This window comes from Dermacentor silvarum, chromosome 7, assembly GCF_013339745.2.
Source record: "Dermacentor silvarum isolate Dsil-2018 chromosome 7, BIME_Dsil_1.4, whole genome shotgun sequence".
Classification (NCBI taxonomy): domain Eukaryota; kingdom Metazoa; phylum Arthropoda; class Arachnida; order Ixodida; family Ixodidae; genus Dermacentor; species Dermacentor silvarum.
Window position 1 is genome coordinate 165,009,563 of NC_051160.1, and position 21,340 is coordinate 165,030,902.

At 47.4% G+C, this 21,340-nt stretch overlaps 1 protein-coding gene across 3 annotated transcripts in view; it reads left to right on the plus strand.

Moving 5' to 3' along the window:
- The first annotated feature begins 18 nt into the window (after window positions 1–18).
- Window positions 19–21,340, plus strand: part of LOC119458665 (tubulin-specific chaperone C) — a 48,747-nt gene continuing 27,425 nt past the window's right edge. The window contains exons 1-3 of one of the 3 annotated variants that reach the window (XM_049671356.1): window positions 21–369; window positions 6,734–6,912; window positions 9,851–10,083. In XM_049671356.1, the coding sequence (XP_049527313.1) occupies window positions 211–369; window positions 6,734–6,912; window positions 9,851–10,083 (571 nt within the window). In that variant the 5' untranslated portion in view covers window positions 21–210. Of the gene's footprint in view, window positions 370–6,733; window positions 6,913–9,850; window positions 10,449–21,340 lie in introns of those variants that run through there. The other 2 variants (XM_037720530.2, XM_049671355.1) reach the window with 2 other exon arrangements.

Below are 21,340 nucleotides of genomic sequence, written 5' to 3' on the forward strand. Positions count from 1 at the left end.
CCCCCCCTCCTCCCACTAATGGCCCCTTATGGTATTCGAATAAATTAAGTGTACAGGATGCAGTGTTAATGTGTCTGTACTGTTTGTGTGCCCTAACCTTCCAGCATTCTACAAGCTTAGAGATATGACTGGTAATGACGCCTTGCAAACGTACGACTACAAGACCTGGGGCATTCAAGAGTGAGGGCCAGTAGTAGCTGCACTGCCAACATGGGGTCCTTAGAGGTAGAAGGTGACAGTGGCCGACCTCAACACGAGCATCACCTCAGCCTCCTGGACAACTTCAGCCAGTCCAAGCGGCAGCTCGAGCAACTCCTGGACGCCGATGGTGACCTGGCACAGCTGGATGGAAAGCTGCAGGAGTTGCAGGCAAGTCTCAGCGTCATGTTACCCTTCAGCCCTAACTTGGGGTGTCTTTTCATTTTGTCATATATGCTAAGTACATAGTTCCATGTGCTAAGCATTACTCCAGAACTGTGTGTCTGAGATTGAAGCACATTGCAAATGATTTCTTTCTGAAAACAGTGACATAGTCATATGGAACAGTGACAGATTAACAGTTGAACACTTATGGTATTTGATTCTGCAACTACCATAGCAAACGAGCAACAATACAAAAGAAAGTGGTATTTTTCCTCTTCACATCATAAAGTTAGGCTCCTAAATTCTCAGGCTAATGTAGTTTGAGTAAGCATTCTGTCTTTTTGTTAGTGGTACTCGTGTTGCACTGATGCATGATTTTTCATTGTTGTCATTGATAAAGGCTTCAAAAATGTCATGCATCCATGTCTATCAGACCACCACAGCAAGCATCTCAGCTGGCATGTGTTGAAAGCATGAGCACATCTCATGCGGCAACATATTGCATGCCTGTCATATAAGTGAAGAGGGAAAATCAAATTATGCATGCATCACTATAGACTGTGTTTAAAAATTATTGTTCTAAAGCAGTGTGCATCTTTGCACTGTCTCCTTGTGTAAGTGTGAGGATTTTGTTGAAACTTGACTCTGGCACAACAGGGCCAAGATCTCTCATGTCTAGGGTCACAGTCACCTAAAACTATACCATTTTGTTTTTTCACGGCCGGACTGGAGAGGCGCGCGCGCTTTCCTTCTTATGGCCTTCTCATTGCGGCTGTTTCCCCCTCACGCCGCGCACCCGTGGTGGCGCTGCGACCCTACTGCTGCCGCCGGCTCCGTCGGCGCGAACTGAAGGCGAGCGTGCGCTCGCTCCCCTCTCGGCCGTGCATGCTCACATTATTTGGAAGTGCCATGCACTGATAAAAACTTTCTGACCCTTATTCCTATAGAACCACCGCGCAGTTTTGTCTTGCCTAGTAATGGGTCTGAGTCGGCAAATAAATTTCCGCGCAACGTGCAGTGTTTGCACAGAACGAAACGCCAGGCTTGGATTTGCGTCATAGCTCTGAAGCCGTAGTGCTGGTATTTTGTTTGAGCACCACTCACATTAAAAACAATTAAGGGATGGTGCTGCACATTCGGTGAAAACAAGTATTTATTTACGATGAAACTAAAAACAAACTGAGCATTTCCTTCACTAATACCGCATTATTTGAAAACGGTCATGTCGAGCACATCACTTCTTGCTGAAATAACTCCCACCTGGGACACAAATTCAAAGCCTAAAGTGTTTCCTGGATGGGTTGTGCGCATAAGTTATTGACTTCTCGTTCTTGTCGGTTATCTTCTGGGTGTAGTTGATCAGAAGTATTCTGACAAACTTCTCGGAAATCAAGCCGGCAGACCTTATCGCGTGGCTGTTGTCGACGCCTTCAGGACAACGTAGCAGTGGCGAGTTTTCAAGATGTGGCTGAATGAGGATTCGTAGTACTTCCAGCACATTTGTCCGTGGAAGGTGCAGGATAGCTTTCTCAAAAAAGCACACAATTTTGTCCAACAGTGCCACAAACTCGGCTTTTGGATAGTGCAGCCTGCTAAAATCTTGGCTTTGTAGAAGCGTGTACAGAGGATCACTTCTCTCGTGCGTTTCAAGGAGAATTGAACAAGCGTCACACTCAAAGTCACTTATTAGCTTGGCGATGTATCCAGCGACATAAACCAAACCAGAGTACGTGACAGAGGGTGATGGGGTGTCTGGATATTCCGCAAGGTCATTCAACTCCTCAGTCAGAGACTGTGGTAGCGCTGCAGCCAGCTCTTCGGCATCACCACAAGGTATTGTGAGCTTCTTGCCAATTGAGGTCTCAGACTTGATAATGTGATCAAGCGCAGTCGTCACTGCCCTTGCGTCGAGCATGTCATTTCCTCCGCACATGAATCTTATTCTTCCAAAGATGGCCTCAATGGGGTCGCTGTTCAGCTTCCGCGTAAGGACGCAGTTGACACCATTCCGCAGAAGAAAACGTGCAGTTTCGACTGTAGACTTCGTCGTAAAGCGCAAGGCTTCAAATGTCTCACAAGTGAAACCATCCTTTCCCCGTGCTTTCGAGTTTTCCTGGATGCCTTCTATGTAGCTGGTGAACTCGTTTGCAAGCCACAGCAGCCGAGGGTCGTCTGTATTTGATATCGGGCTCTTTTGGCCGCTGCCGGCATACGTGGTATCATGGATATCGAACCATCGTTTGATTGTCTTCATAAAGTGAATGGTTGAACTTGCTTTGCTGAACACGTAGAGGGTAGAGTCACCGCCTGTGTTTTCTTGGAGGTGCTCAATAGCTGCAATTACTTGTGGAGAGAATGTTTGCACTGCCCGAAGGACATTCATCTTCTCCAGGTTTGTAGGGTAGACATGTTTCTTGGTTAGGTTTCTTGCCAGTTTGACTGTCATGTCCTTCTGGTGCTCGTACAGCTTTTGGACAAATATGCCAGAGATGTCCCCTACGCCGTCTGTCAGTTCTCGTTCAAGAAATTGACTCCGAACGGTTTTTAGTACGTGGCATGGGTCGAAGCTTAGGAAGATCACCCGATTGTCATCATGTGGATGCTCCACTACAGTCGATAGGCAGCCATTTCCCATCAGCTTAAACATTGTAGTATTGGCGGAATAATTGTCCGTCACAATGCGCGCAATCAAAAATCCGCACGACTCAACAGCGTTGATCACTTCCTTAGTCCATGCAAACAGGTCTCTCCCGCTAAGTTGCTTAGTGAAATAGTACGAGCAGGGAATTCTGTAGGAGCTAGCGATGCCGTGAAGCACAAAACACAGGACCCTGTTTGCAAGGGTTTCCTTCGAGCCACCTGGTGTGTCACTGCTAGGCTTGTCTCTCAAGCCAAAGACTGCGTCCAATTTCCTATCGTATATGCATTTCGGCTTGATGCTAGCCTCGTCAATGATTAGCGTTGCCATATGCTGCTTAGAGCTGAGTAAGGAAGCTTCAAAAACCAGTCTTTCTCTCATCGCAGGACTCATCCCTGTCGTTGTCGGGCTTGGTCCCATGTACCGCTGCAGCGTGCACTTTGCTGGCAGTGTCAGCAGCTGGGATGTCCGAGCGTGATCGTACCCCTTAGGCGAAAGAAAGCGCCACACGACACACTCTCTGATTATCTCCTCTGGGTAGCACGGTCGCTTCTGCCCATAACTGTCTAGTTGATGAAGGAGAAAGATGGCCTTCTTTTCACCCTTTGCAGAATCAGCAACAACTTCTTTGACAGAAGCATGCCTCTTATTTTCCCGATAGAAAGCGTTTGCTTTCCTTGCAGCGTCCAGCAGCTGTTGGAGTTTGCTACACTTCGAACGGTGGTACGCAGCTTGTTTACGAAGCCTGCCGATAAGCGAAACATACGCACTTACTCGCTGGGCGTCTTTATTTGCCGTTTGAGTGCAGACACTATGTTCTTGTCAGCGAAGTCGTCCTGCGATTCAGGAAGGTCGACCGCACCTTCTGGCTCCGCGTTTCGCTTACTTGGTTTTGGAGCAGGGACAGAACATCTAGATGCAGGCTCCTTACGAGGCTTCTTGGCACTCGGCACGAGGTAACTTGGGTACTCGTCGAACACTGTTGGCACAACACCAGGTAGAAGTTTCCTGATTCGGCACCCAGGCACGTAGTCAGTGGAGAGGAATGCCGGCTACAAACGACAGTTGACGCCGACTTGTCGTTGACAACCAAATTTTCCCTTGAAATGTTTTTCAGCCACTTAGCCACCAGTTCTGCATCACTCGGGAATTGATGAAAGGAAACGCCTTTAGTCCTACTTGACTGCGACTTACAGTGTGGTACGCAACAGTACACCATGGTCTCGCTGGCCGGTCCACAGCAACCGATTCACTGCTTCGCATTGCAAGGCATATCCCTTAGAATGCAAAAGCTACGAGTCAAAGGTGCTCAAATCACGACGTATCTGGCTAGCAGCATCCACTCTGTCGAACGATGCAGCACATGACATAAAAAGAGAATGTCAGGACGGCAGTAGCAAGAAGCTCCCAAAACTACAACTACAGCAGGGTCGCTGCGCCCTCACGCGGCGAGCCGTGACGTTACCCGCGGAGACGCGCTCCCATTGTGCCCGAAGCGATAGCGAAGGCCGTAAGGAAAGCGCGCGCGCCTCTCCAGTCTGGCCGTGGTTTTTTAATGCGAGTAGCATTCTTGGCATTGTCAGACCAGTTATTTTTGCAGCTATCTAGCTACCCATCAAAAATGTTGGTCGATCTGCGGTATAGTGCAGCCTAAAATAAGTTGGAAGGCTATTCAACCTCTAGTTGGCGTCGATGAAGGACAATGTCTTTCTGGGCAAGTTGGGAGTGAGAATGGGATTTATGAACCATATAATTTCAAGAGGCTCACAGCATCTCAAGTGACAGCGCTCTTCGACCGCAAGCGCAGAATCTCAACGGCAGCGTCTCAAAATGGTATAACTGTCACGAGGGAAGAATGTGAGGACGCTCTCCTTATCGATGCTGCAACTTCTAGGCAGTACCACGATAATGCACTGGTACTGCAGGTATCACCGGTACCACACGGTACCATCGGTACTGGTACCACTGGTACCGCATGGTGGTACCAATACCACTGGTGTACCACCAGTGCCACTAGTACTGTAACTGGTATCACTAGTACGACCTGTACCAGATCTGTCTTTTTAGGATCGACCCACAAAAAAGGCTAGAAATTTCCTATATGCTCAATAAGGAGAAGTGGCATCTCCCTAAGGAAGACATTGTCTTCAAAATGTGGACCGTTGTGTGAGTACGTGCCACTGTATTTTGCCCCCTCGTCAATCAAGCTCCTTGATGCAAACTTGAGTATGTGCCAGTTGGTATGAGTCACTCTTCAATGAACCCCTTTGATGCCAACGAGGGTCGCTGTATATACTCCACGGAGGTTCAGCATGTCCAAAGGGGGGCACACCTCATACATGATGCGTTTTGGCTGTTCGCATACTTGGATAGCAACCATAAATGAGTTCTGCCCAAATTGTTTATTCCAAATCCACAATGAGCCCTCCTTGATTGGTGAAATCTGCCATTAGCTTTTCGGGATTGGTCAAACATTTTTTTCCGTACGTGGGTTCCTGTACTATTATGAGCAATATAAAAGGGAACACAGGAACACGTAGAAAACACCCTCAGACCCAGCTATGGGTGATACGCAGCGGCCGCCATCGGAAACAACGTGGAAAGGGGACACTGTTCAAACAACTGTTCGCACTCCCGCCGTGCGGCTGCAAAGTGCGGAACTTCGCATCGCCAGCAGACAGTGATAACACTGTTAGATATTGCATCACTGACAACTGGATGTATCGATTCAAATGAAGAATTGGTTTGAAATATAGGGCAAGCTTGGTCTAAGAGTACTACTATGAAATGGTTCCGCGAAGAAAAAAAAAAGAATGGATGAAAGAAAACAAAATGAATCGGTGTAAGTCACTGCGACGATTACCGTCTTATCGGCTGTCGGACGATACCATATTATCAGCGAAATGACAAAAGCTCCTGCTTTGTAGAAAGGCTAGCGTGGTGGGAGTGTTAACAGTCAATGGAAGAGCGCCCTCCTTTCCCTCTTTGTTTTTCACTGTTTTCAGTCTGTTTCGAGGTTGTTTGCCATGCATTCCTGCGTTCCCTTTCATATTGCTCATAATCGTACATTTGCAAATACATCATCATCAGCCTATATTTATGTTCACTGCAGGACGAAGGCCGCTCCCTGTGATCTCCAATTACCCCTGTCTTGCGCTAGCCGATTACAACTTGTGTCTGCAAATTTCCTAACTTCATCATCCCACCTAGTTTTCTGCTGTCCTCGACTGCGCTTCCCTTCTCTTGGTAACCATTCTGTAAATCTATTGGTCCACCGGTTATCCATTCTACGCATTACATGGCCTGCCCAGCTCCATTTCTTTCGCCTAATGTCAACTAGAATATCGGCTATCCCCGTTTGTTCTCTGATCCACACCGCTCTCTTCCCGTCTCTTAACGTTAGGCCTAACATTTTTCGTTCCATCGCTCTTTGTGCGCTCCTTAACTTGTTCTTGAGCTTCTTTGTTAACCTCCAAGTTTCTGCCCCATATGTTAGCACTGGTAGAATGCAATGATAGTACACTTTTCCTTTTAACGACAGTGGTAAACTCGCAGTCAGGATTTGGTAATGCCTGCCGCATGCACTCCAACCCAATTTTATTCTTCTGCAAGTACATATTGCTGCTTAATTCTAACAAGCGTGTTCATTTTAGGCAATTTTTCTTAGAGAAGTGCCACATGAGAGTGAAGTAGTTCTGTAAGTTGCTCACGCTTGTGTTGCCGTGCTTACAGATGATAACTACGGAAGCGGCCAGTCACCTACCCGCAGCCAGTTTGCGCTGGGTCCGAGAGCAGTTTGGGACACTGAGAGCACGGGTGGATGAGGTCCGGGAGCGGCTCAAGCCACGCAAGCGATTTGCCTTCAAATCGGCACGGGGCCCCAGCTCAAAGGCAGGAGCGCCCCCTGATTGGTGAGCCATGTAGGGTACAATGATAGCTGGAACTATCATCACTACTGATTAAACCTCATTACTCATAATTTTTAGATCTGATAAATGTTGTTGTTGTGAAAGGGACACTAAAGATAAACATCAAATCGATTCAGACTGACAAAGTATTCTTTGAAAAGCCTGTTTTCGTTAATTGGTGCAGTAAGGGGTTGATTACTGGAAGATAAAATGAAAACCAAACTTTAACTTCTTGAATTTTGCACAAGAACTCTAGTGTCGGGTATGTCAGATGACATATGCGTCATACTATTTTTGGCATTTGGGCTGTCATTGAGACATAGCATGATGTACATCCATGAGCATAAGTATATGGACCACAGGGTCGCTGAAAAAACAATTGTTTCATAATTAACATGCATAAACAGAAATTGACGAGTACACTGGAAAATTTGCAATGCCAAGTTTGGACTGCAGTTCTCAATTTCAAGTTGCATTCGCAGGTTGTTGAAAAAATCTGCTTGATCGTGCAATCCCTGGTCCTTATACTTTTGCTCACGGGTGTACATGACGTCAAGTGAAAGTGACCGAGCGATAGCAGTGGTCAGAATTAATCGGGAGCCACCCACTGCATTATGCCTCATAATCAGGTCTTGGTTTTGACATGTAATACCCCAGAATTAAATTTGTTTTGCGGCGATTTACAGCAGCACAACCGGTGTGTAATCATGTGAAATCTCGTGAAGGTGATAGAGTGCAGTCCACCATAACAATATCAAGAAGAACCAAAAATCTGATTGTTATAACCGATCATCGCTATATCTGGACTGGCGTAAAAAAATAATTACGAAAATCCCACTCACTGTGGGAATCTGTGTAAGCGAAGCTTTCTGTGCTGTTTGCCTTGATTGACGATAATTAGCGGCGATGTTGATGGCAAATGTTTAATTTCTTCAACGTTTAGTCCAATACGAGAGTGGTGAGTTGATGTTAAACGTTACCTTGTGTGCACCATTGCTGTTTGTCTGCAGTGGTGCACACAGAACACACAGGGAGACGTGTTTGCCTAAGGCATTGTTGTGCACCACTGTTCATAACCTATGAGAGGGTTGAGCGTTGTCATAGCCTCACATGGCACATCGCATCGCTGTAAAAGTGGTGGCATAATTATGAGATGGTTCGCGCCAAAACCACATTTAGATTATGAGGCATGCCGTAGTGGCAAACTTCGTATTAATTTTGGCACCCTGGTGTTCTTTAACGGTAACCTATATCTAAGTGCACGAGCGTTTTTGCACTTTGCTCCCCGTCGAAATCTGGTTGCTGCGGTCGGGATCGAACCCGCGACGTCGAGCAATGCTATAGCTCAATAGCTACCGCGGCGGGCACAGAAGTGTTGATTTGACATGCGACCGCTTTCGTAGAGTCGCCTAGACCCTACGGTGACTTAATGTGGCTTTGCGTCTGCGTACCCGGCGTCAGTTGTCCACTAGACAAATTTGCATGATACTGTACTTTCAGTTTGTAGTGTTTCCTTGCCTTCTCACGTTGCCTTTTCTCTGTCGTGCCCTTCCCCCCTGTATGGGAGCTGCAAGCGAAGAGTGGCAAGGCTGTTATTCACTCGTTTTGGGACTGCGCTGGTTCTACCCTGGCCTCTTCTCCCTGCCCCCTCTTTACCGTTCTGTCTACCTCTCCTCAGGACTTGCATGTTAGCAGAAAAGTGAGCGCTGCAGTTTCTGCAATGCTTTTCGGGGGGTCACAGATAGTTACAGCTATCTGTGACCCCCCGCTAGCTGTCAAAAGGCTAATGGGACGATGCCCTCCAGAGGGCATTGTACGCACGGGACTCCACGCTGGAAAGGTCCAAATGAGTTTCTTGCGTCGCCTTTCCATGTATATACACGCCCTAAACCACCTCCTGACGCGGCATGCAAGATGGAAGTAGCATCGGCAGCAGTGGAAAAGTCAGAAGGAACAGGCAATGAAAGCTTCGCAAAAAAGAATACTTTGCTGAACATATCTTTGTAGCTCCGAAACCACATTTGCCACTTGCACTAAAAATATACGTAGAAAGTAGGCAATGAAAAATAAAATGTTTATTTATACCTCTGAACGCTGCAACAATTTTTCAGGGTGCAATGATTGCTCAAGGAAATAAAAAGTATAATTTTTGATGGCCACTGTTCCGGGAGTACGAGTATAATGCAAGTAAATATGGTAATCATTAATGTCGTAAGTTCTCTAATGGCATTTCTTGCGACAGAGCTGGTACATGTCCAAATTTAATTGTAATTGACAGGATGTCAATGACAGCATCTTCTAAAGTGAGTTTTCAGAGTATTAATTAAAAAACAAATATGCATTTACAAGTTTAATGTGCCTTCATGAATAGAGAAATGTAAAAATAAGCATACTATGGTGTTACCTTCAGTTTGTTGCTGTCTTTTACAATGTTGCAATCAACCATAGCAACTTCGGCTATTGCATGTCAAATGCGAAGCCCAGAAGCAAAATAGCACCTGCCACGTTGAAGCCACTTTAATGCCGACTCAAGGAAGTTTGCAGAGTACTACAACTGCTGACAGGGGCGTTGTAGTTTCAATTTATGTATAAATTATTTTTTACAAGACTAGAGACTGTTTTAAATACTTTATTATATTTCACTGCACAAGCTATGGTGTTGAGAGTATGCATTTCTCAGTCGAATGAGTTCTGGCGAAAGCATTAAATAGCAATTGGCATTAGGTTGGTTCATGTGGATTCATGCAAATAGTATTAAAGTTTAACTCATTAGCAAGTTTATAATTTTCTGTGCCACAGGTCTCAGGTAATATGAGTTTAGAGAACGAAAGATTCACAGTAGTTTGGGCATGTTTTTTACCAAACACTCTTTCGACTGTAGTTGTTGGTTTGATTAAACTGCAGTTGCACATTGACACTTGTCGTAAATTGTGGTGCGCAGTGATGCCAGATCCGAGGGGCAATGCGAGTTGGGGCCGGGCTTCCCTGCCGGTGCCTCGAAGGATGCCTCCACCTTGGGCTTCCAAGGCAGATCAGGGGAAACATTGATGCTGTCCGACGTCAACGGCAAGGACATGGAACTCGATTCTCTCGACACCTGCGAAGTGACCGTCCGTGGCTGTCCGGCGACACTGTTTGCACGCCGGCTCAAGAACTGCCGCATCCGGTGCGGACCTGTAGCCACCTCGGTGTTCGTGGAGGAGTGCGAGGGTTGCACGTTTCACGCCGCTTGTCAGCAGCTGCGAGTACACGACAGCCGCAAGTGCGAGTTCCGAGTGCACATTCAGGCACGCTCCATTATCGAAGACTCGAAAGAGCTCCTGTTTGCCAAGTACGACTTTGCTTACGACGGAGACGAGCGAGACTGGTGTGCATCGGGCCTAGACAGGAATGTCAACAACTGGAACAAGGTGGACGACTTCAACTGGCTTGCAGCCGATCAGCCCTCACCCAACTGGAAGCTGTCACATGTGTCACCGGGTGACACCGAATAGGGGGATAGGAACACATGGCACAATAAAGACCCACATCGTTGTGAATGAGCGCGTCGCTATTTTTTAATTTAATGCTGGTGTCATACGAGCACTTTGAAAGCCTTCTTACCGATGGTCTTCCGACTCAACGGCAAATTGGGTGCTGCTACACGGGCAGATCCGACCGCCATTGAGCCAAAAGTCGGTCGAGTCTACACAGTTTCATGGAACTCCTCCGATATCTCGAAGGCCTTCTAGTTAGAGCACTGCACGGGCCCGGGCCGGCCCGAAAGCCCGGGCCCGGCCCGTGGGCCGGGCCGTCCGAAGCGTTTGTCGGCGGGTTCGGGCCGAGCCCGGGCTTAAAGCCGCGGGCCCGGGTCGGGCTCGGGCTTGAGGCAGCGGGCCCGGGCCGGGCTCGGGCTTGAAGCCACGGGCCCGGGCCAGACTCGGGCCCGCTCATTGAAGGGCCTAAGTAGGCCTTCGAGCACACGCGACCATTATGCATTGCATGGTTCAGTGCATTCTGTGCCAAGCTGAAGTGACACGTGCAAGATGACTGTCATCATCATCATCAGCCTATATTTATGTCCACTGCAGGACGAAGGCCTCTCCCTGCGATCTCCAATTAACCCTGTCTTGCGCTAGCTGATTCCAACTTGCACCTGCGAATTTCTTAACTTCATCACCCCGCCTAGTTTTCTGCCGTCCTGGACTGCGCTTCCCTTCTCTTGGTATCCATTCTGTAGCTCTAATTGTCCATCGGTTATCCATCCTACGCATTACATGGCCGGCCCAGCTCCATTTTTTCCGCTTAATGTCAACTAGAATATCGGTTATACCTGTTTGTTCCCAGATCCACACCGCTCTCTTGACTGTATATCTTATCACAGGAATATATATTATCAAAGAAAATAGTAAAACAGATGAAGTTCGCATTTTTAACAGCGGAGCTGTTTCAGCCGCGCCTAATGTGTCCGCTGAATCCAAAAATGTGGGCCGATCCTGGCAGCAGTGCAGAAAGAGTCCAAGCGCAATGGCACATACACCTGTGAACTAGTGAAGCTGAGCCTGGATAAGTCTAGCTAAGAATGGTGGGTACTAATTGCCTATCGATAGGCAAATGATAGCCAATCAGTAGCTAGTCGATAATCGATCAATAATCAATAAATTCCTGAAAATGCTGGGGATGACTTGGTAGTGCTTAGCCTAGCCCAAATACGTGGCCAATACCTTACGATAGCCAATCAATAGCTAATTGATAATGGATCAATTATCAATAAATTCGGATAACTTGGTAGTGCTTAGCCTATCTCAAATACGTGGCCAATATCTTGCAATAGACAATCGATAGCCAATCAATAGCTAATCGATAATAATAAATAAATTCCGGGAAATGCTGGGGATGACTTGGTAGTGCTTAGTCTAGCCCAAAAGCCAGGACTAGCTAGGTGCCCATCACCTCCGCTGTCTCTTTAGCATTGCGTCGCCAGTGCAAGCTACGCTAATTTTTTTTTTCTTTTCCGCAAAAACGAACATTGTTTCCGCGTAAGGAAAAATAAATTATACAAAGAACCACTCCTCAAACCATTTCCATGTTACCGCTTTTGCAATCGCACTATTACCAGTGTCGATACTATGGCATTATTTTAGCGCTAAGGCCAGTTACTTTTGTGCTTCAATGCATAAAACAGCATTTTCCTGATAAAGTAAACTGGAACGCCCATGCATTTCGTCGGAAACTTCGAAAATTAATATCTCGAAACTGATTCAGTCCTGAGAATTCGTTCCAAGTGGATACGCCTTGCGAACTCAGCGGCTATAATTCGTAGATTGAAAGGTATGCCGTAAAATAATTAATTAAACAGGTAATTTGCATAATTATGTTAAATATTCAATTAGGCGTTTTGACCATCCATTAGGCCATTCATGTCAGAATTAGCTTGGAACTACATAAAACAATTAGCCTCCTTAGAGCGTCGTCGCATTAATCTGAACACAAGAAATCCTGAGATATGGTCAATTCTATACTTCAGAACACCCTATAAGCATCAGTCGTTAATACATTACCTACCATTCACTTTGAACAGATACAAAAATGGCGGTAATTTCAGTAAGAAAGAACTCAGCTGACACTTTGGTCGCTTGTGATGTATCTGATGTGATTATTATTCTGCCTTTGTGTATGGTTCTGAGTATATAATGTAAATCCTGTTTCGTTTTCTTAGCAAATGTTGATCTTGTAAAATTCAGTCTCATGCTATGTTGTATAGCTGGTGTTGCGTTGTTTTGTATAGCTAGTATAGTTATTGTAGTGTTGTTTAAAATGCATTCTGTTAAAACTTTTTCAAATTCTGTTAACTCGCCATGACGCAAATATTCTTTGTCTTTCCGTTCATAGCTATTTCGTCTATGAGGAATTCCAGCGATTACTGGAAATATATGTGAATTATTGTGCATGTGTGCACACTGTTTGCTGTACTATTGCCTTGCCTGGTCTTATGGGTCACGTCAAGCTACATATGTAGCTTTTAGTCCAAAATGACCGTCCAGCATGTAAACTGGACAATAAATTAATTTGATTTGATTGATTTCGTCGGACACTTTGAAAACTATTATCTCGAAACTGGTTTAGTCCTGAGAATTCGTTCCAAGTGGATACGCCTTGCGAACTCGGCGGCTATAATTCGTAGATTGAAAGATGTGCCATAAAATAATTAATTAAAACGTCAAATGGCATAATTATGGTAATTCTTCAATTAGGCACTTTGATTTCTCGTGGAAGTAATCGCCGCCTCATCGAGTAGTTTAGATTAAGGATTATAACTATGCTATCTCCCACAGGCAATCTTTCAAAATTTGGTTCAGCTAAAATGAAACGCCCTCTATATTTGCATGCTAAATGACATCATAGAACCATATCATACAAATCAAGGTAAGTGCATGCGCACCACCAGAAAAATAGTAGCACAGACAATGGGCCGGATTACTGATGTTGCAGTGGGAGAAACAAAGATTTCGGCCTTTTATTGCTTATATACTGCAGCTGATTAAACCTCGAGAAGGTGAGGCTGACAGATACGGTACAATCTGTAAGTAAAAAAAAGAATTTTTTTTTCTTACAGGCCGGGCCTGGTCATGCACACGCGGGCCCTAGCTAAGCTAAGTAATGAACGTCCGGGCCCGGGCCGGGCCCGGGCTGGTCTCGGTCATGTACGCCCGGGCCCGGGCCGGGCTCGGGCTTTGTATTACGGGCCCGGGCTGGGCTCGGGCCTCGTAAAGCGGGCCCGGGCCGGGCTCGGGCCGAAAAATCAGGCCCGTGCAGTGCTCTACTTCTAGTGGCAGTCATGCGCCTTCTCGTAGCAGTGTTTTCGAACCAACAAGAAAAAAAAAAAGGCCTGCTGCTAAAACATTCTCTAAAAGCTATCGGCAAGGACTATCGGCTATAATTTAAAATGTTTTACTATGTGTTCCGATATTGCTATGAATTATCAAATAATTTTTTTATTCGTTTTTTTTTTTTTTTTTTTTTTTTTGTGTTCAACTTTAGTATGGCGAGCATCGCGTCACTCATTCATAATGCGAAACAAGTGAGTTGCTGAGCACTCCCATGTGGCAGCAGCAGACCTCCTTTGACAGAATTTGGCAGTTTCTAAGGCCCTCGACTCAAGGGCCTTTGAAATGTGCCACTGTGACTCTTGAACGGCCTTTCAGATGACACAATGAATTGCGCACACTTTAAGCACACACGCGATATAATTGAATTCGGCGAGTGTACGTGCAGGCAAGTGAAACCCTCTTTGTTGTAGGTATTGGAAGACAGTCCTGCGCAGAAATTTTTTCAGCAATGCTGCATTGAAGCACTTCTTTCGTTTTGACTATTTTGGAGAATGGGCCTAGATGCATTATAGGTCAGTAGGGTTCACTCTTTTTGATTCTCACTTTCCTGAAATTTGGCATACTTTATTTTAGTTTTTATTTCCACTAAAAAGTGTGCATGCACAGATCTGTGTTAATATATTTTTTCAGATCAACTTTTAGTGAATTTTCTGTGGATAACGTTTCGCATCCAGCATACCAATATTTTTTTTCATGTGAACATCTGGTTCACCACTTTTGTTGTCACTGAAATGTGCCAACATGCAGTGCTGTATCACTCCAGATCCTGCATTTCGAAGCCATAGTTGCTTCTAACAAACAGAAGAACAGTATCAGAAACGGACTAGTAAGGGCACAATGCCTATGGGGAGATTGGCCATATTAAGGCCAGCCGACTTGCGCGCAATGATGCAAAAAACTCTCAACAGTGCAAATTTAATGATCCAGCTGCACTTTCATAATGCTGCATAAGCCAGTAGCGTGGGACCAGCAGCTCCATGGACATGTACCGTGACTTGTTGAATTTTACTGACACGCGTTCCTGTCCAAATAGTGCAGTCTACGTGGACACCACGAGCAGAATGTTCAGACAACTGAAGCGTACACAAATGTGCGTCACTGTGGGGGGTGCAACCTGCCACAGTCGTGCAGTGGCGTTGCACTGCTGAGCTCGAGGAGGTCACGGGTGCGATCCGTGGCCGCATTCCGACGGGGGGGGGGGGGGGGGGGGGCACAATGCAAGAACAATCTCGTATGCCATGCATTGGGTGCACTCGGTGGAACCCCAGGTGGACAAGATTAATCTGGAGTGTGGCTCATTATCATATTGTGGTTTTGGCACACACAACTCCAGAGTTTCATTTGATTAACTGGGTGTCCAAAAACTTTCACTATTGATTAAAGGGGCCTTTCAAGTTCTTTCAAAACCTAGGAGTGAGTTGTCTTTCAATGAATATATTCCTGTGAAATTTTTTGAAAAGGAATTGATAATAATAACGAGTGCAATATTTACTTTTTCCTTTCCTCAACAAGTTCTCTTAGCTGTGGTGAGAATGGTAGCAGTGGTTTGCTTATTGCTCTTTTTGTTTCTTTCTGCACTACATGTAAGGTAACCCTCCAAGACTAGTGTCTGACAAAAGTCCTGGAAATCGACAAGAGGGTGGTGATTGGATGGGTGGGACACGTTGACAGCCGTCGCTTCTCCATCTGCTAGAAGTTTGTAAGTTTGTGCACGTAGTTGGGGGGACGTGAAATTTCACTGAGGCAGTAACTTCTGATCATAAACAATTGCAAAGTGGTTGGCGTCTATGGTCTGTTGCATTGGTTTATGACGTCGTAGAGGGAGCCTCGAAAAAGGTTGCAGAAGAGAGTGGGCAATCTTTTATGCGAGACTGTGGACTCCCTGCTGCATGTAACAATATTTTGCTCGCGTATTTGATGCAGCATTGTCCACAGGTTTTGAACATATTACTCTCGCGCAACCAGCTCTGGCTAGGTAAGTTTGGCACAGCAGGCAGTTGCTACAGCAGGGCTTTTGGGCTAAGGGGCCTGCCCACCAGAGAGTGAAGAAGTTGGAAACAATATCAACATCCGGGTGCTCACAAACCATTTGAAGAGGACGTCTTCAAGATGTCCTGACGTTATAACCACTTCCTAAGTTTGCAGTCACCGTTTTACTTACTGTAGCCCTTCCTTTTTCCTTTCCAAATGGTCAAGATCCTAGTTTTGCTACGTGCTGCATAGCCATGTAAGGCTATATCGTACTTCCAGCGTTGTAGGCATGCTATATCCTTCTACATTTATAATATGGGAACTTTTGCGCTAGAACTTCTGTAGTATCATATGGTGCAAGTTTCACTCACTTTCAGTGATGTGCTGTCCGACTTGTTTGAAGAGATGTTTGGAAGGAACTTGCGATCACGGTAGTGTAGTCCTCATTATGTGATGCGTATCATTATTTGAGCACACTGTGGAATTGATGAGGCAGACAATCTGAAGCAGGGCAGCTTTTTGTGTTAAAAGTATTTGTCAAAATTGTGGCATCCTTAGTTCGCAGTAAAATATGGGCTAGAAGCTCCGAGAGATTTGAAAGTGTCATGTCTCCTGACCCTGACTGTTCTGAAGACTGCCGAGACCTTTTGTTAGGATGGGCTCTCAGCAACAAGCAGCATGTACGTGTTACGACCGGGTCGGCGACCAGGCGACTGGCGGCGGCCATCTGGTGGTGAGATGGTCTCACTATGTACATAATTTTTCGCCACCTTCGTTCTTGATGCCTTTTATGTACTTCTAGAATAGTTAATTGTTGGGCTAGTTGGTTCTGCATAACTGAACAAGTAACTCAGTGCAATATAAAAGACAGATACAAGAAAGGGAGAAGCAAGGACAAGCGCTTGTCCTTGTTTCTCCCTTTCTTGTGTCTGTCTTTTATATTGCGCTGAGTTACTTGTTCAGTTATGCACTTCGTTCTCCCCCTACCGCCCCCCCCCCCCCTTTCGTATCCGTCACCGAAATCCCCTCCTTAAAACTATTTTCCGTCAGTCACTGTCGCACTCTTCAACATTTACAGGGTTGTTGAACAGCACGGCGGCCCTTAACATTCGTATATTTCTCCTTACCTTTTCAAGGTGGCACCACTGCGTGGACATCGCGGGCATTCACCTATGTCCAGCTCCCACCTGTATGTTGTGGCTGTTTCTTAGCTTCCCTGGCCCACCACCCCCGTCCTTGATGTTGTTGTACGCAAATCAGCGTTCTGTAGATATTTCTTTCCTGTCCCAATTTCTGCATCGTTTTCATTTTTATTAACGTGTACAAACTAACCCAACAGCAAGCTCTCTTCCAAGTTTAATTACATAATGAAAGTCAGCGACAAAGGAAAGAAAAAAAAAGGGGGGGGGGGTGCTTTTATGTGTTTCCTAGACAAGCAAGTCACAATTAATGTTTTCTGAATGCTTTTCTTCCACGCAGCGTGGTCGATGATTCGGTCAAGTAGCAAAAATGTGAAGCTCTTCGACGACACAAATACTTGGTGGAGAGCAACAATGCCCTCAAAGTTTGGTGGCCCACCTTCACAACTTCCTTGCCCATAGAGTTATAGTAGTATGAAACTCTATGTCCTTGTCCGCCATGGAGGAAAGAAACAAAATTCTTTCCTTCCTTCATGTCGCCCACCGAGACGTGACCGCACCACGGCACCGGCAGTCTCCCATGCATTGCTCGCATGACGGCTCTCTCATAGACTCTTGCGAAACCTGATAAAGTGTTCGTAGTAATTGAAAGTTTGCTTTAAACGGAATCGGTATTAATTTATTTCCTCAAATGCCCCGATAAGGGGTATTACATAAGGGATATTCTACTCTATAACCGGTGTCACACGACCACTTTTGATCGCGATCAAGCCCGATCCGGATCGAAATTCTTGCCTGCGATTTGCACCCTCGCGCAGCTTGCGCGACGGAGCCAATCACGACCGAGAAATTGGCACCCGTAAGAAACACCCGTATTAGAAACAACACCGGCCTGGTGTCACTCTTCGAAGTTGCTGCTTTCGTAGACTCATACGTCGGAAAGAAGGAAGGACCCTGCACCAGATACACATCCCCTGTTCGCTTTCCCGCAAGGTAGTTACGGACAAAATACACCGCCCGTAAGTAAACTGTTACAACAACCACGATAGCCACCCTAACCACAACCTCAAACTCGCTTTGAGTGCGGCGCCATGGATGGATGGATGGATGGATGAGGCTGAACCCTTTAAATCGGGTGGTGGCATACGCCACCTAGCCATGACTATTAACATATTTTGTACTTTGTGGTGGGTGAAATTTCACCCCTGCCTTGATTTTATCCACCAATCAGATAACCTCCGTTTGGTTATTTCTACCCGCTTAAAGTCTATTTTGCCTTCACTGTCCCTAAACCTCAATGCTTTGAAAAAATCAGCCGCATTGCTTTGCACTGTAAGGTTAAGCCCTTTACAGAAAAGTATGAGGTGTTCAGCCGTTTCCTCTTCTTCTCCACACGCACCGCACAACGTGTCTATACCTTGGGCTTCTCCTAGAATTATCATAGATATTTTCTTTTGCAATTTCTTGCTTGAAAGTTCAGTATGTTCCCAGTGCCGATTTCGTCTGCATCCCTGTTTTCCACAGACCCCTCTCTGTTTCTATAACCTTTTTCTTAACTGCAGAGTAGCGACACGCTTTGAAGAAGGCCGCCTCCTCCTCGCACGCCCTGTCCGAGGCGGACGCCGCGTCTGGCGCTGAGCCGTGTTATGGCACGTACACACTAGCGGCAAAACGCGCGCGGCGCGCCGCCGGCGGCAATACGCAGCAGCGGCAGGGCGGCCACACCAACCGGCGGCCCGCCGCTGCGGCAATCACGTGACAGACTAGACTCCTCTCCCCTTCTCGAACTATCCGGGAGCTGACGCGTGCAGGTGATAGTGCGAAACGAGTTGCCGGCTAATACCGTAGAGTACGAAACAAGCGGTCGGGCGGGTCCGCATAGCACCAGTTTCCCGCGCGAACGTCACGGAAGCGGGCCGCTCTCATTGGTCTCCTTCATCCGCGGCACGCGGCAAACCGCAAACTATCGGTCCAGGAGCGATCCCGGCCGCGGCAAGAAAAACCCGTTTCGCGGCTGCTTTCGCGGCGCGCGTCTTGCCGCCGGCGGCGCGCCGCGCGCGTTTTGCCGCTAGTGTGTACGTGGCACTACAGTGTAAAACCCCTATATATAAAAAGTAGCGCCATTCTTAGATCTTGCCGCCACCGCGCTCACCCCGGCGTTTCCTCCTTGCCGCCTCCTGTCGCCCCAGCCCTCCGCTCCCCCATTGGCCACGACCACTCCCCCAGCGAGGCCTGGCTCGCAGGGAGTCCTCGCTCCTGCTGCGGCTTCGCATCGGCTGCAGCTGGACGGCAGCACGCAGCCACCGACTGGGACGAGCGACGTCCCCGGCCTGCAGTTCCTGCGGGGAGCCGGAGACCATGGAACATCTCCTGCAGGCCTGCCCGGCGTTCCTCCAGCAGCGGGGCCCACTCCTGCAGGAGTTCCGCCGCCTGGGCCTCCCCTCTGGCAAGGAGGAAGATCTCCTCTTCCCCGGCCGACACCACCTTTCTGCACTTCGAGGCGTCGTGGAGTACCTTGACTCGTCAGGGCTCTCCTCACGCCTCTAAGGACATTTCTGCAAGCGGGAAGGCCTCGCGGCCTCCCATCCCATCCCGGGCCTAACAGGCCCGGGATGCAGACTCTGCAGCACACCAAGGCCTTCCATCTCGGCCTGATACGTGCCGCCTATGCCTGCCGGTTTTGCTTCGCCCAGCCATGGTGACTCCACTCTATCCCTTCTTTCGCTCCCACTTACCCCTCCCTGTTGGCGCTGAGCCGTGCTCCCTCAAGGGCTGCAGAAGATAGCGTCAACCTTTCCCTTTCCCTCAAGAACCACTTATCCCCCATTGGCCAATCCGTGTCACGTGGAAGCACGCGTTGCGCTTTTGTATATATATTTTTTTTTCTTTCCAGCGCGCTCTGACTGCCATTCTCGGGCCTGTGCGACGAAAGTGCTGCGCGCACAAACGGATCAAACGTGTTAGGGACAAGAACTTCGTTGTGATGGCATGCTGCTGCGCCTTAAGTGGCCGCAACCGACAAGGCGAGGGCAAAAGGCTTTTTTTGTTTACCATCCGGCGTGCGCAAACGCTTGCTGCACACTTGATATTTGCGCCGTCTCGCATCGTCGCGTTGCTACTTCCAAAACGGCATTATTAAGACCAGTTACTGACTGACGAAGCAAAATCGCGCCTCAAAAACTTCTCCGCAGGGCGCGATCGAAGTTTTCCTCGGATTTCCTGTGGTAGCGCGTTAGCTGTCGTCTGCCACGGCAGGCCCGACGCATGCGGCGCCACTGTCGATATCGCGCCTTGATCGCGCTGGCCGCTCTGAGCGCGATAGTGAAACGGAGGAGGAGGGAAATGGTTGGCGCTACTTTTTATATATATAGGGGTTTTACTGCAGTGTAGCCGTGCTCCCTCAAGGGCTGCAGAAGATAGCGCAAACATTTCCCTTTCCACACGAACCACTTACTACGCAAGGGCTGCAGAAGATAGCGTCAACCTTTCCCTTTCCTCAAGAACCACTTATCATCGGTATTGGCCTAATGGCATCACGTGGGCCGTCGTGCCGCCGGGCGCTGGCTGCGTTTGTTTACGATCGCGCTCCATCGTCATTTTCGCCCGAGAAGCGTCTACCGACTGGCGAGGAGCACAACGATAGCGGCGAACGTAATCTGATCACCGGCGAAACGCCTCGGCTTTCATACATGAGTCATCGAAGGTTCGACAGTAATCCCTGGTGCCCGCGTGTCTTCCAGAAAGTACTACACAATTCGCGACATTCAATCAATCAGATTACATAAGCGTCGGTGACAACATACAACGGATAAACGCATCGATAACGTTCGAGAAACTTCTGATATATGCAGGTGCGTCCTGCACCGAGCGATAACGTTTAACATTGGTTAGCCGGTGAAAAGCGGTCAACGGTGAACGGTAAACAAGTGCACGTGTCTCAAGCGGTGTAGGCGGCGCCACGGTCGAGAAAGGAGCGCGAAAGAGAGGAGAAACGAGGAGGAGGAGAGTGTCGCTACTTTTTATATAGAGGGGTTTTACTGTCGCTGAGCCGTGCTCCCTCAAGGGCTGCAGAAGATAGCGCCAACCTTTCTTTCCCTTTCCCAACGAACCACTTACTACTACTGTTTCCTAGTTTGCATGTTTGCACCTCCATGTTTGCACCCCTCCTGCAGTCCAAATATTTGATTGACAATAGAGTGTACTAGAATATGGTCGAGTGGGACGAGCGGCTGGGGCGGAGCATGCTTTGCAGTGAGGCGCCCGACGTGGAAAAATACTGGGGCGGCGCTGCGGTCGAAGTGGATTGGGCCCCATCAAGGTCGCGCCGTTGGAAACTGCTGGCGATACTGCTCGGCAGGGTCATTACCACGTAAAACCCAAGAATTTGCTTATATTTAAAAAAGAAAAAAAAAAAAGCAGGTGGCTGCGTTATTCGGCTTATTTCTGGGGGTG